This window comes from Nyctereutes procyonoides, unplaced genomic scaffold (genome assembly GCF_905146905.1).
Source record: "Nyctereutes procyonoides isolate TBG_1078 unplaced genomic scaffold, NYPRO_anot_genome, whole genome shotgun sequence".
Classification (NCBI taxonomy): domain Eukaryota; kingdom Metazoa; phylum Chordata; class Mammalia; order Carnivora; family Canidae; genus Nyctereutes; species Nyctereutes procyonoides.
This window is the reverse complement of record NW_026575043.1, coordinates 37,215,891-37,231,488: the sequence shown is the minus strand read 5'-3', so window position 1 is coordinate 37,231,488 and position 15,598 is coordinate 37,215,891. Positions and strand designations below refer to the sequence as shown.

Sequence of the window (15,598 nt, the reverse complement as noted above, 5' to 3'; positions counted from 1 at the left end):
CCACCACAGCCCAGGGGCCGACCTCCTTAGTCTGTAGTCTCCTACAGCCAGAATGAGAAGGTACCACTCCATCCCCCCTATGTAGGCTCTTGTCTGCGTTCACTGACAACTTTGAGTTTTAGCCACTGCTGTGGCAGTGTGTAAATGAGTAGGATGGGAGGAATAAGCAGCTATGGAAGGGAGCCCTTACCTGCCCAGGGCTGTGAGTCACTTCTCAACATGTCACTTGGAAGAGGGGAACATACTTGGTGCGTGGGGAGGGGAAGCAGGTGGGAGGCAACTGCAAGGAAGAGCTGAGGTGTCTGCAGCTCTGTGCTGTCTGCTGCACCTGGGATTTCTACAGAGCTGGGCACAGAAGCCCATTTCTCAGAAAGATGGGGAGCAGTGACGCATGTTCCGCACCTGTCCCACACTCTCTTCCTTCCTCCCTGCAGGCCAGCCAGCTGGGTGTGTACCGAGCCTTTGTAGACAACTACGGCGTCGCCATGGAAACGGCGGAGAAGTGCTGTCAGGCCAACTCTCAGTTTGCAGAAATCTCTGAGGTACTCATGACTCTGTTCAGACGGGTGCACCCCTCCACCTCCCACAAATGGAACGTGGGCTGGTCGTTGGCACACTGTGACCCAGGAGAACAAGGTGCACCAAACCAACTTCTGGTTGTAAATCTCCACTTTCTTTCCAGATACTTCTGGGTTGGCTCTGTCAGCCCAGTATGGGGGACACAGGAGGGAGCGGCCCTGCAAGTGCCCTCCCACCCCAAGGGCTGGGGCCCAGTTCTGGGGCTCTGCTGAGTGCCCCAGACAGATGCTGTCTTGCACCGTCTTTGTGCAGTAAGCATTGTCCATAGTTCTGGGAGGTCCAGTCATGAGAGTCCTGAGGCTGACTATGCACCTGGTTGCTAGAGAGCAGCTGGGGAGGTGTGGTTTGCACTCTTCCTTCTCTAGCCTGCCTGGGGACCTTGCTTGCCAGGCAAACTAAGCAGCTAGTACCGGGGTGTGGAATTGGCATTGCCACTTTCTGTCTATACGTGGGAGCCTAGAGCTCCAGGACCACTAAAACCTCGAGCCCGAGTGTTAGCATGAGGGGCCTCAAAAGAGCACATCAGATACAGAGAGGATGAGCAGGTCATCGGGGTGGGTGGCCGCCCCTAGACCAGAGCCTGCAGCACCTACCTCTCCAGGCTCCCAGCAAGGGCTTTCTGTAGCCTGCCACATCCTGCTTCTGCCCTGTGCAGCTGGGTCACATTTCCCACTTTCTGGGCCTGTCATTGCTTGTGATGCCTCTGGCTCCTCAGAGCTCTGACTTGCCCTCCCTCCTCCAAACAAGGGTTCTGGGTGGAAAGATTCCATGAGAGAAATTAGCATAAGAAAAATAAATGGAAACTAGAAAAAGGGAATGACTGGGGTCTCCCTTACACCCTATCATACCTGGCTTTGTTCTGGGGGCTTGGTGCCATTTTGTAATTTGTCGCAAGAGGTAGCGTGTCATGGGTGTTGATGGTCTCTCATGGTGGTAATGGGTGCCGGGCTGTTCTTCCGGAGCCCACTTCCTGCCTGGCCTGCTGGTAACAGGCCACCTGCACCCAGGGTTCTGGGCTGGCTCCAGACATCCCTCCCTGTGTGCTCTGTTTTGCCTGGAGCATTTAGGCCACACCTTTCTTTAGCTCATTCACTTAGCAAACCTCCATCCCCCCACCCCTAACAGCTGGCATGTTGGTGCAGAATCCCGAGTGACCTTAACAAATTAGAGATCTAATCCTTTAAGAACATGCTACAGCTAGAGGGGGCCAAGTTCAAGTCCACCCACACAGGTTTCTATAGAGGAAGGAGGAAGCAATGGTGAGCTACCACCCAGGGGTCATGTGGTCCCACTGACCATGCACGAGTGGGACTCTGAGCTGAGGCAAGGATACTGGGAGGGAGACAGCGTCTTGGGACGTGCTGAAAGCTGGCCCTCCATGAAGCTTGTCCCTTCTAGGCAGCATCCGCTTTGGTTCCCCACCCATGTTTTTAAAAGAGACCCAGAGAAATTGGAACCACCCAGACGGAGCAAAATGAAGCCAAAGGAAACAGAAGCAGCAGGCCATGCAGAGGTTGCACTCCAGGGGTCAGAGCTCAGGCTTGGGGAGGACAGTTACCTCTAGGACAGGGAGCAGTGGAACAGTGGCCCCTCATCTCCTCCCAGTCCTGAAAATGAGCTAGGGCAGCATCCACTTAAGCCACAGTTGCCCAAGCTGGGTTTTGTGGAATGCCAGCTCCCACACGATAGATGTTTGAGAATTCTGGGAACAGGGCCTCTGGGGACCAAGTTAAATTTGAAAAGTGTGGGATTAAGCCAGATTCTTTGAGGCAGGATTTCTCGACCTACCTCTGCATGCTTGTGTGCATGGTACTGCCCAGAGGCACGTGGTGTGAGGGCTGCCTCCCAGGCCCACGTGAGTGTGGAACCTGACTTGCAGAGGCTCATGTTCAGCTCTCACACCCCTCTCATCCCCTGCACCCCTCAGGAATTTCTGAGACAGGTGTATGGAGGAGTAATCACTATGAGGGGCGTTAAACTCTCAAGAGAGGTACCAAAGTGCATTTGGCCCCAATGAGCTTAAAATACCACACATTTAAGTTGTGAGAGGTTTACCACAGCATGAGAGGTTGGGAAAGCCATCTCTGAGCCCCTTTTGGACCCCATGCTGTTTCTTATTGTTGGTCAGCAGTCTGGTAATGGGATTAACCATAGCTTCTTCCCGGAGATGATTTCAGGTACACAGAATCTTATATCCTGGTTTCTCTTGGTACCTTGGACTCAATCAGTGATGCCTTTGATGCAATTGTGTGAAAACATGACCTACCCACCAAAAATCTCTGCTTTCCTTTGGGGATCATAGTGCCTGTTTGTTAGAAACTATAGGCTCACCTTTATTGCACTTTGCAGATACTGTGTTTTTTGTTTTGTTTTGTTTTGTTTTGTTTTACAAACTGAAGGTTTGTAGGAATGCTGTGTTGAGCAAGTCTGAAGGTGCCATTTTTCCAAAAGCATTTGCTCATTATGTCACATTTTGGTAATTCTTGCAACATTTTAAACTTTTCCATTATTATGTCTTTTGTGATGAACTATGGTCAGTGATTATGACTCGCTGAAAGCTCAGATGAAAAAAAAAAAAACTCAGATGATGGTTCGCATTCTTTAGCACTAGAGTATTTTTTAATCAAACTAGGTACATTGTTTTTATACATAATGCCATTGAACACTTAATAGATTATAAACATAATTTTTATAGGCACTAGGAAACCAAAAAAAATCACTGAGCTTGCCTCATTGCAATAGTCGCTTTGTGGCTTGGTCCAGAAGAAAACCCACAATATCTCCACGGTATGCCTATACATTTGCAAAGTCAGAAGAAAGTGGGGTGCAGGTGGAACCTGGCGCGGGTCTCAGTGGTGGGGGTCCCGCCGTGGCCATGTCCAAAGGTGAGTGCTTTTCCAACCCATTAGCTTCCTTGCACACTGTTTAACTTCTCTGAGAAAGCAGTTCTATGCATTTAGGAAGGACACTGAGGTTTGCCACATTTTTATAGGAGTCTGTGTGTCAGAGGCGCTCTTGACCAGGGGTGATTTTGTCTCTAGGAGACAACTTAATAATGCCTGGCGATTTTGGATTGTCACAACAGGGGGAGAACGTGCTGCTGCACCCAGAGGTAGAGGCCAGCAATGCTGCTCAGTATCCCACAGTGTACAGGACAGGCCTCCATAGTAAGAGAATTTCTGGCCCCAAATGTCAACAGTCGCAGGTGAACCAACATGCCCAGGGCAGGCCTTGTGTTCCACCCACCCTGTATTTCATGCTTTGGTTCAGGACACCCCTAAGACTTGCCTCATATAAGGTTTTGTGCAGCGAGAGAAGGGTGAGTTTTCTGTGGAAGGTGTCTGGCCACAGAACTTCCTGCCACATCAACGCTGCCTCAGTGGTCCCATGTGAAAACGTGCTTTTCTCTTTGTAGAACCTGAAAGCCAGAAGCAACAAGGATGCCAAGGACCAGACGACCAAGAACTCTTTGGAAAGTGAGTTCTCTGTGCCGAGGCCTCCTCGTGCTCCCTAGAGGGATAGCTGCCATGAGCCAAGGGGGCATTTGCTGGAAAAGCAAATACAGCCCCCAGTTGGGTCACCCTCCGGCACCCTTGCCACTCCAGACTTCTAATAGTGAGAGGGGAGACATGGCAAAAGCAGCACTGGGTGTGGTGGGATGGGGAGGGATGTGGTCAGGACCAGCTTTCCACCAATAGTAGCAACGAGGAAGGATAGTAGGGGTTTGCAAACACATGGAAACCAGGCACTGCTGGGTATTTAAAATGTCATCATGTTGTCCCCAACAGCCCTGTTAGGAGGATTTTATTTTCCCTTTTTTTCAGATGACAGAACAGGTTTAGAACAAAAGTAACCCCGCTGGAACATAGGTCCTAAGTGGCCAGGCAGGGGGAAAGCCAGAGTTGCCAGGCTCCCAGGCCTGTGTGTCCGGCCCCTTCACTGTGGGCAGAAAACAGGATCAAGACTGACAGGTCACACCTCAGTTCTGGTTATTAAGATGGCATGAATAGTTATACTTAGAGAGAATGGCAGACTCTGACTCTGGTAGCAGAGCTTCACCATGCTTCTGAGTTTCAGTCTCTCATCTATAAAGTGAGGTAACAATGCAAGTCTTACAGTAGTTGTGGGAGTCACATGAGGAAATGCTCCTGATATATGTCAGGACATGTATGCATCTGCGCCTGTGATGGACAGGGCTCGCCATCCTCATGGAGAAGCAGGGGCTGCCACAGCTGGCCAGGGCTCCTGTGCTCCTGGAGTCCAGGTGTCTGAAAACACTTAAACAGCCAAGAGCTAAATCGGCACCTGAGTTAGTGCATCCTCGGAATCAGGCCTCTAAACTATACAGGGATGGATGTTGTGAGTGACATGTTGGTCTGTCCCCAGGAGACCCTCCAGACCCTGCCAGGGTTGGAACCCTTGCTGGCCCATCTGCACCAGGATGCTGGTGGGCTGCCCAACTCCGGGGGGGGGGGTGTCAACTTGGGTTGACCCATAGCTCTGGACTCAGCATTTAATGTCACAGATCAGAAGCTCAAAGCCATGTGCCCAACCCTGTAGGTCCTCAGGGTTTGACCTTGTCACTGGGTGTGGAGTAGTTGGGGGGGGCGGGCGGGGGATTGGGCCACTCCCCCTACTCCAGCGTTTGCAGCAAGGACAGGCAGGCGGGGTGGTCTGGGGCTGCTTTCTCTGTGCGTAGCCACCTCTCACCCTGCCCCTCTCTCTGCAGCCCTGCTCTACAAGCCTGTGGACCGGGTGACACGCAGCACGCTGGTCCTGCATGTGAGTCACTCCATCCAGGACCTTCTCACTTTGGGGTTCTTGGCTTCTGTTGCTCCAGGGCTGACACTGATATTTGTCAGTGTTACCCATACATTCTCTTTTCCTGCCACACACATTTATTGTAGATGCAGAAATGAGAAGCTCACAGGGCAGGGGTGAAGGGAGAACAAAGCAGATTCTTAAGGTGTCCAGAGTGCTTTTGTAGGGGTTGATGCAGGGAGGAAGTGTCCTGTCCCGTGTAAGCAGGGCCTCTGAGGTAGACGGAGAGTGGGCAGAGAGGGTAGGTGCCTTCCAGGGCTGCAAGGATGACCACTGCCTCCTAGCCTGGGGAGAGGGAGCCTGGGGAGGGCCACTGCCTCAGCGGAGCTGCTCCTGAAGGCAGCAGGGAAAACAAAATTGGCCCCTAGTCCTACTGCCCAGGTGACCCTATTCATTTATATTTAGAGCAAGTTGTACATACATTTTTTTTTAATTTGCAACCAAGTCACAGAAGTATGTGAGCTTCCCATTTCCTTTCCTACTTCCTCCCAGCAAAGGAGTCACCACCACAAGGATTCTTTGATACACATGCTGACATACGTGAATGTCTTTTTTAATTATGCAAGCGTTGTGCTATGTATCATCCCACTTTGCCTTTTTTTCCCATTAAATTGATGTGCTGGAGAGTGTCCCACTTTAGCCCAACAGCTCTGCCCCATAGTATTGAAGCTGTGTCGTATTCTGTTAAGTGCACATTTCATAATTCCTCCCTCTCCTCCGATTCAGAGGGAGATGAGAGACATGGTTTAGAAGGCTCTGGCTGGGGCAGCCCGGGTGGCTCAGCAGTTTAGCGCTGCGTTCAGCCCAGGGCGTGATCCGGGAGACCCCGAATCGAGTCCCACATCAGGCTTCCTGCATGGAGCCTGCTTCTCTCTCTGCCTGTCTCTCTTTCTCTCTGTGTGTCTCATGAATAAATACATAAAATTTAAAAAAATAAAATGACATTTATTTAAAAAAAAAAAAAAAAAAGCTCTGACTGGTGGCTCATCAGACGGAGTCTTAGAGACCTTTATTCTGTCTCCATTCCGAGCATCCTGACAGGGAAAAGCCAGAGGGGCCCAGGGGTGTCATGGGGGTTCTGGGACTACCGGCACCAGAGCTTTCCTCCAGGCTTATTTCATCTCTGCAGGTTCTCTACAGGGGGGATTTGAGAGTGAAGGGAGTTGTTTCTCTGAACCAAGGAGCTGTTGACCTTGAGCACGAATTGCATTGCGTGCATTCCTAGTGGAGAAGGAGTCAACGTTTCCATCTCCTCTCTAAAGCAGGAGGATCAGGGAAGGTCAGGCGCTTTCTCCTGGCTGGCACCGACCAGTGGTCCTGGATGAGACCATTTCTGCCCCCTAGGGGACATGCAGCAAAATTGGAGACTGTTGCTTGTCACAGCTGCAAAGGAGGCGTGCCAGCATCTAGTGCCTAGAGGCTGGGATGGGGAGCTGACGTCCTACGGTGCACTGGACAGCCCCCTCCACAGGGAGTGATCCAGCCCAGAATGTCACAGTGGTGGGCTCCAGGGCTGTGCTCTCTCTGACCTGAGTCTTCTCTCGCCTGACACAGGACTTACTGAAGCACACGCCGTCCAGCCACCCTGACCACCCTCTGCTGCAGGATGCCCTCCGTATCTCACAGAACTTCCTGTCCAGTATCAATGAAGAAATCACACCCCGCCGGCAGTCCATGACCGTAAAGAAGGGAGAGGTGAGCGAGGCTGGGGATGGTCTGGCTTTGCCACCCTGCCCCACCAGGCAGGGGCAAGTCGGAGCCCCTTTTTGGTCCTCAACAGACAGCCTGCTGTTCAGCCTAACACAGAAAATGTATTACCTTTTAGGGTCCTTGACCCTGGCAGGGTAAGACCTGATCCTCCGTGCGGGCGTCAGGGTGGAGTTGCAGGGCTGCTCGCCTCACTTGGCCACCTCTTTTTCATGTGTGGTGGGTCGTGTCCAGGGCACCTCTTCTTTCCCCTACAGCCTTGTCATCTTGGGGTCCCCAGCTGAGAATACCCATGAGAAAGAGAATGTCATTTTGTCTGCCTGGAACAACATAGTTCTTCCTGAGTATTATTTTCTCATTAAAAAACAGTTCCAGGTTTCCCCTGCTACCTGAAGGTAGATTATTCCTATAAAGTCTTTTGTAAACTGAATGGTGTAAAATGGAAAAGCCATTACCCTTTGTAAAAGCAAATACGGTGTTCAGATTTATTTTAGTTACTGGAAACAAGTACTAATGTAGATCTTCGGTAAAAGCAAAGTGGTGTAATGCAAACTTCTGGATATTGTGGGAAACCCGTGTGACCAGATTTAAGGATTTAAAACGGAAGTACATGACGTTTGTGGGCTTGCTTGTCTTCAGCTCCAAGCTTCAGCTCCTTCCTCCTCCTCCCTCCCTCCTACCCTCCCTGACAGCCACCCCTGGTTTTTATCTCCCTGCACATCATTGATAAGATGGTAGAGAACAGAGGGGCTGAGAATGCATGACCCAGCCCGCCCTGGTGGCCCCTGCTGCCTCTGACCCTGCTAGGAGGGGCCCAGGGAGGCAGTAGGCAGGTGCTGCCCCGAGTGGGCAGCACTTAGTGAGAGAGCAGAGCTGCATCAATCAGGGAGGCTGGCGTCTGGCACAGGTGAGAGCATCTATTATCAGAAGCAACACCCAGGTGAGGTATAGGCTGATCTGCTGCCTCTGGGGGCTTGTGCAGGGACAGGAGCTATATGACCCAGGCAGGACACGGTAGCCTGACGATAGCTGCTCCTGAAAGCCACTTCCTCCTCCTTCTTCCGGTTCATATGCCAGGTGCTCGGCACTGAGGGCTCACCCTCCCAGCATCAGGGTTTCCTTTCTTCCTCCCACCTGGGCTGGCAGGTAGGCCCCTCTCAGATCTGTCCTCCCTGCTCTTCCTTGGGAAGTGGTACCTGAGTGCTGAGTAGAAAGCTCCCATGTGCCCAGAGTCTCATCAGGCTTGACCATGAGCAAAGGGCTTGGTCAGATTTCTCCTGGTAACCCTGGGCCGGAAGGGCCAAGGAAGAGTGAGGTGTCCCTCTAGTCCACCCTCCAGGTTTGTTTGGACCTGGAACCAGGCCGACATAGAGACCCAGTGCCAGCATCACTGTGAACTCACCCACCACAGGGCTTGGACTGTGCTTTCTCCTCCGCCCTGGACCTGTTCCTCCTTTTTACAACAGGGTGGGAACTCAGCCTACCGTGCTGGGTGCCTGGGCACCCAAAGGGCACGATTTATGGCAAGAGCCCTGCCAGCGGGCAAACAGAAGCAGTCTCTGAGCTCATGGAAGGCAGCAGTGGGTCCCCAGCACCTCCCAGGGCCTCCACACCCTGTTGTCGGATGTCTGGAACCTGGGGGTGGTGGGGTGGTGGGGTTCAGATCTCCTTTGCTGGAGCAGCAACAGGGCCTTGCCCCTGGTTCAGCCCCACGCCTGGCTGAGGGACTCTGAAGGAGCGCAAAGCTTTGGCCTCCCTCAACACATGTGGGATTTGCCTCTGCTCAGACTCCTTATCCCTAGTGGGTTTGTGCCCAGCTCACTCTTCCCTCCTTGGACACCTGCTCTTTCTCCTTTGCCGACTGTTCTCTTATGAGAGTGTTGTCCTCTTGGGAAACAAATGCGTGAGTCCTTTTTCTCCCAGCTTTTCATACGGTGCTGACGGCAGACTCGGCTGTTCAGGATCCCTGGGGAGAAATACCATCTTGCTCTTTAGATCGATGGAGGCAGCTACCCTAGGGAATTGAGGAAAATCAAATGCTACCTGGGAGCTGGCAGCCCAGCCCTGGTCTTGCATCTGTTACCACGCTGACCCACAGTCAGTGTCTCAGCGCAACCAAGCAGGGAATGTGGGGACCAGGCTCTTCGTGAGGACAAGGGCTTTTATCTGCACCCATCATGTACCCCCCCCCCCAGCCTCTGGCCCTATTGGCCTCAGTAGGAGGGATCACTCAGGTGCCTCACCTGCAAGAGGAAAGAGACACTAGTGCCTTCTGAAAGGTTGTGAGTCCGAGTCGCACACACCTTCTCTCCGCCCCATGTGTGGTAAGGGAGGTGGGAGCCAGCCCAAGATGACAGACAGTTGCCCACGCTCACGCTCCCCACCCCCACCCTTCCAGGAACATACATTACTAATCAATCAGGTGCTCAAACTCTGAGCTGATTGCTGCCTAAGCGTCTTCCTGGGGGTATCCTCAGGCTGCCCAACCCAGTTTACAGTCCCCGGTGTAGTAGAAAGGGTGCTGGAAGAGCAGTCCCCCAACCTGGTTCAGTCCTGCCTACCCCTTACCAGTGGCATTGTTTGGGACACCCCTATTTCTTTGCTGAGTGTCCATAATCTGAGGATAGTGACTCAGGATCTGCGGCCCCTCCCTGGGGTCTTTGTGAGACAGAAAGGGTCTCATGACCTCCGAGGGGCTGTATAAAAGCAGGGGGTGACGATTTGTCCACGTGGGCACCATGGTGGAGGTGGTGGGAAAACACCCTCTAGAGCACCAGTCAGGAGAGAATCTGCAGGTCCCAGGAGGAGTGGGAGCTACAGGCTGCTGCATTTTAGAATTTGCAGCTGGGGAGGGTCAGATTTGGAAGCACCAATTTTTTTTTCCCATGTTTTTATCTCTAAATTTGGTATATGACATTGAATATCAGATTTCCGAAGGGAGAGAGAAAGTGGGCTTCTGAGTTTTCTTGATGACTCTATGAGGTCAGAGGGATCTTCCAGGAAGGACATTGTGGCTTAGAAAGGTTGAATGACTGCGCACAGTCACACAGCCCCTAAGTAGCTAACCCAGGACGTGAGGCCAGGTGTGCCCTGGCACCTGTGTGTACCACAGGTGTGTTGTGATTTATGACCGCCCCCTCCCCCATGCCCCCACATCCCTTTGAACCGGTAGGACTGTCCACCCCTCCCCGGTCCTTGTATAAAGAGCTACCTGGAAGTAGGTGGTCATAAGGAGAAGCATGCCCCTTTGGTTCCGCATGCTACCAGTCTCCTGCTCAGAGTGTGGTGGGGCCGCTGGGGGCGGTGGTGGCAAGGGGGTGGGCAGTGTCCCTGTTTCGAGCTCTCCTGGCAGTTTTCTAGGGAGAGAAAAGGTGCCTCTATTGGCCTGGGTGTTTGGAGATCTCCCCACAGTCCCAGGTGACCCATCTCCACCTGCTCAGCCTGGGTTAAGTCGGAGCACTGTGGAGAAGCCCCAGTGTGAGCCCTGAGTGGGGGGGGCTCACAGGTCCAGTCCCCACCGCTCCAGGGCTGTCCTCTTTGAGGTAGATTGGGCAGCATTACAGGTGCCTCCCTGACTCTGAACTGTGGCTGGCAGAGGCTCTCACCAGCCTGTATCTGGCCCTAGCACCCCAGGGGCCATGAGCGGCAGGTCCTTCCCAGGAGGACACCCTTCTCAGCCTCCCAGGAACTGGTCAGGACCAAGAAGTCCTGCTGGCATAGTCTGTTCCCAGACCTGGGTCCTGTGAGCTAATGGGTGCTGCTCCTTCATTGAGCTGAATTAATTTTACACTGCTGGCTGATTTCCCCATGTGGCTGCCTGTCTGTCTGTTCTTAGCACCACACCATGTGCTGCCTGGCATCCCCAGCTCGGCTGGGAGGCAAGTGGGATGATCCTGTGCGGGTGTTTTGTTTCCCAAGAGCCAGCCTTTCTGTGGAGCCATTCTCTACCCAGGTTTCAGGTGCCCCTAGCAGAAGGCAGGTGGGCAGGCCAAATAGGAGCCATTGGGGAAATGTCACCAGTGCAGGCTGAAGTCTAGAGGTGGTGAGGTTCAAGCAGAGGAGAAGGGAGGGCTCTTGCTTTGGATTAAAGAATTGGAAACTTCAGACCTTGTGGCAGTTTACAAGGGATGCTGTGGAAAGGGGGTGGGGGTGAAGACAGAAGAAGGGTTGGGGTTCCCAGTGCCACCTGACAGTGTGTGACCTCAGCAATGCCACCCATCTCTAAGCACCAGCTTGGTCACCTGTGAGCAAGGATAGGAGTGAGCTTAGGCCACATGCTGTCCACAGTTTCAAAGGATGTCCACCACATGGGGGCCTCATAAGTGGCCAGTACTCCATGTCTAGGCCTTTTCTCAACCCTTTGTAAACATTTGCAGATGGAGTGTGAGTTCTCAACCTGTCTGGGCCTAGGTTCTGATTCTCCAGGAACTTGAGCATGTTACTTAACTCTGTGAGCCTTTTCTTCTCCAAGAAGTGGTGGAGCTGGAACCTACCACCAAGGACAGCTCTACGGAGTAAGAGATGTTCTATGAAGCCCTCTCTGCACAGGGCCCAGCGCCCAGCAAGTGCTCAGTGAACATTACTGCTGTGAATGAGCAGTGTGCTTCCCAGGCTCACCCTTCCCTCCACCCAGCAGGTTCCTGCCCCTTTGGGGCCACATCATGCTCTGACTTCATCTCCCCAGATTGGTTGTCTTACAACGTCTCTCCAGGGCATGGGAAACAAGAGGCTGTTTCAGGGACCAGGGAGTGCAGGTGTGTTCTGCGGGGAGGCCAACTAGCCAGGTGCTGAGAGCCCTAGAACAGGTGGGGGGGCAGGCGGGTCAGGCAGGACCCTCGGTGCACACTCGGCTGCGGGTGTGTCATTTTGGGAACACTTATTTCACCTGCTGAACCTCCAGATCCCACTGAGTTACCCCACAGCCAGGGCTGCTCTGATAGGCAGTGTCCGCCGGGCCACTTGCACGCAGCCAGCTATCCCGTTTCAGACCATGCACTGGGGGCTCGGGCTGCCAGCCTCCTCCAAGGCCAGAACTGCTGAATTTGTCCATGCTTGGAGCCAAGCAGGACACCCTCAGCCAGCACCTGGTGCCTCATTGGGCCATGCTTTGGCCATCTTCCCTCTTCTTCTCTCCACCCCTACCGGGGCCCTCCCTGGCAACCGTTCTTGGTCTCAACTGGCCAGGCCCTGCTGGTCTATCACTGAACTCCAGTCCCTGTACCTGAGGAAATGCCCCAGCGCCCCCTCCATGGAACTGTGGTCTCTGGCTTCTTTGTGTGTGTGTCTCAGTCTGTCCACCTGCTGTCACAAAGTGCGGTTGGCTAGGGGCTTAAACAACAGGCTTTCATTGCTCCCGGTTCTGGAGGCCAGGAGTGCCAAAGTCAGGGGGCCAACATGCTCAGGATCTGGTAAGAGCCTGTTTCCTGGCTTGCAGATGGCCACCTTCTCACCGCGTACCCCCATGGCTTTTCATCACAGCTTGCATGTGGAGAGATCTCTATCTTCCTCTTCTTCGAAGGGCACCAGTCCCATCATGGGGTCCCACTTTCGTGGAATCACCCCCCAAAGGCCCTGCCTCTGGATATTGTCACATTAGGGGTTAAGGCTTCAACATATGAATTCTGGGGTGGACACAAGCATCCATTCGTAACTGTGCATTTCTTCCAATCGGGTCTTCCCTGGATGGGCTCTGTCTGGAGGCAGTGACAGCTGGGGGAGGCTGGCCAGCCTCAGGGAAGAGCCCTGGGGAAGAAGGCGCCCCTCTTCAGAAGACCGTGGATACATAATGTAACCTCGCTGGCCTCAGTTTCCTTGTCTATAGAAATGGAGGTGATGGAAAAAACCCCCAGTCATTCTTGAAGTCTGAGAGGCCCCATGACAGGGCAACTCTCAACAGGGCCTGTACCCGCAGAGGACTTTGCTTATGGTAGCTAATAGCCCCGTGTGGGCTCATTTAATCCTCTAAAAAATGCCACCAGGCAGGTGTTTGCATCCCATCTTATCTTTAAGGCACCTGAAGCTCAGAGAAATGAGGTGGCTGAGGCAGCATTATCACCGCAGAGAGAAGAGAGAAGGGTGGCTGCAGACAGGGAAGGTGTGTGGCGGCTCCAGACACCTCACTCCGTGGCAGGGGCATGTTGTCAGCTTTTCAAGGAAACAGCTGTTGTCCCTTCTAAGCAGATGTTCCCCACCTGAGATGTCAGGGTAGGGGAACTCCCCACCACCATCACTGCTCCACCGCACAACACACACGAGGGGGCACACTGTAATATACACAGGGACATGCACATGCATACGTGCAGAGGGATACACTCACATACATACCTCAGAGGGACATGGGAACATATACCAGTGGACACACAGGACATGAAGACACACAGGGACACGGAAACCAAGCACAGCATACAGAAACACAGGAGCATAATCCACACATGAGGACGCAGAGACACAGAGATATGTATACATGGGGGACACACAGGAAAACATACACGGAGACATACACACAGATCGGGACCCATACACTAACAGGAACACACACATAAAGAGACACAGAAACACATGGATGCTCTTCCATATGAACACACTCCTGTGGCCCCAACAGTCTGGTTCTTCTGAGTCACTGTCTCATAGACCCCAAGAAGTATGGTGCTACCCTATCCTGGGTCCATCAGGTTCTGGGTCTCTCTTACAGCTCTACCCAGGGGTGTTGGTTCTGCATGAAATGCTGAGGCAAAGGGACTTCATGCCATCTTTAGACCATGACCCACAGTGCTATGGGGTTGAGGCTGTGACCCACTGCAGCCCTCCCTGTGTCCCCTGGAGGACCTGACAGGTGGGCCTCACCAGAAGTTGGTGCTGGAGACCAGGGTGGTGAGCATTTACAAGAGGGACATCTCCTGGGCAGGCATGGGCCTCCCAGCTCTACCCTGGTCCTGTGTGGGCTGGCAGGGTGTCCCTGCAGAAGCCGGGGTTCTGAGAGGAGGCTCAAGTGATGGCCACAGGGCCCAGCAGCCCCTCGAATACCTCAATGAAAGGGCAGAGCAGCCCCTCACAAACTCGCTGTTGGACCTGCAGCATCTCCATCCTTCCTTTCATTTCTGTCCTCCTCCCCAATCATCTATCCTTGGCCTCTCTCTTTCCTGAAGTGGTGTCTGTGCAGATAGGGATTTGTTGCTGTTTCTTCATGTAGCCTCAGCAGCAAGGATCCCTCCTCAGCCTAGGGCTTCAGGCTGGGCTCAGAGCAGGGCCAGGGCCAGGCCAGCTGACCTCCAGAGCCAACAGGAGGCATCTGTTTAGTCAGGGCCCTAAACTATGCGTCAGGGTGGGACCACCAGCCTTAAGAGTCTGTGCCTCAGGACCACCCCTGGGCCTGGGGAAATGTGGACAGAGACCATGTGATGCCTGGACCCCTTCTCCCTTCCTCTCCCCTCACCTGCTGGTCTGTTGCTCCCCTGACTCTGGCCCCTCTGCCAGGCTCCCTTTGTGGATTTCCCGGTGTCATAGTTGAGAGCCTATTTTCCTGGGGTCTGCCCATTTGCTGGCTATTTTCTGTTTGGGCACTCTGGAAGGCCCCAGGGTGGGCTGGAGTTCAGAAGCAAGGCTCGGTGTGTCCTCGGGAGGGACGGCAACTGTGAGGGTTAGCGGTGACATGCATGACCCATGTGCCCTGGACAGCCCTCGAGATAGAGTGTGGCACAGAGCAGGGCTAGACTGGGATACTTTGCAGGCAGTCCACTGGCCAGGAAGTGTTGGGGCCCCCTTGGCTTTGAGGCTTCTCTTAGATGAGGATTTGCACAGGCAAGAATTTACTGGGAGGGAGTTCACTGTCACAGCACCAAAACAGAGTCTGCCTATCAGAGCCTCCCATGGCTGCAGTCTGAGCCCCAGGGGGCGTATGTGCTCCCCACAATCAGACATGTGTCCTCTCGACACAGCAGGGCAGGTGTGTGGGCTGCCACAAGCACCAGGTTAACACTCAGTGGTCTTGTGGAGGATGAATGTGCCACTTCAGCAGAATGTGTGAGCAACAGGACCTTGCAGGGAGAGAGAGTGAGCTGACTGAGGGGTGGAGGGTGGTCGCTGCTGGGACTCTGGGTGCTTCTGACCTGCTGGCCGAGGGGATGAGTCCACTGCTGAGCTGGATGGAGGGGGCCCTCTGCTGGTGGTAGCCAGAAGCTAAGCCCCTTTGTATGGAGGCAGGATCTATGTCCCCTCACAGAAGGTCCCTTCTGCCCGCTGGGACCCTCTGCTGTGTCCCTGCTGAAGAGGCATCTCTCCATTCCCCTGGGACTTCAGGGTCCCAGGAGCCTTCGTAGACCTGCTCCCTGATGAGGACCCAGCAGTCAGGCTTGCCCTAGATTTTGCTCCAGGGTCTCCAGTTCTGTGTGGACGTTGCTCCAGGTGCACACACTTTCTTGCTTCCGTGGGTGCCAGTGCCAGGTGGGCTGTCTGCCCATGGCAGGTGGGGAGAGGGTGAGTGATGATGAGTCAT

The 15,598-nt window shown here is 53.6% G+C and overlaps 1 protein-coding gene across 1 annotated transcript in view; it reads left to right on the top strand.

The window, feature by feature from the left end:
* The window catches only part of BCR (BCR activator of RhoGEF and GTPase), a 124,271-nt gene that overhangs the window by 76,344 nt on the left and 32,329 nt on the right, over window positions 1-15,598 (top strand). Inside the window, exons 5-8 of the mRNA XM_055322060.1 lie at window positions 435-542; window positions 3,995-4,055; window positions 5,309-5,361; window positions 6,955-7,095. Coding sequence (XP_055178035.1) covers window positions 435-542; window positions 3,995-4,055; window positions 5,309-5,361; window positions 6,955-7,095 — 363 coding nt within the window. The remainder of the gene's footprint in view (window positions 1-434; window positions 543-3,994; window positions 4,056-5,308; window positions 5,362-6,954; window positions 7,096-15,598) is intronic.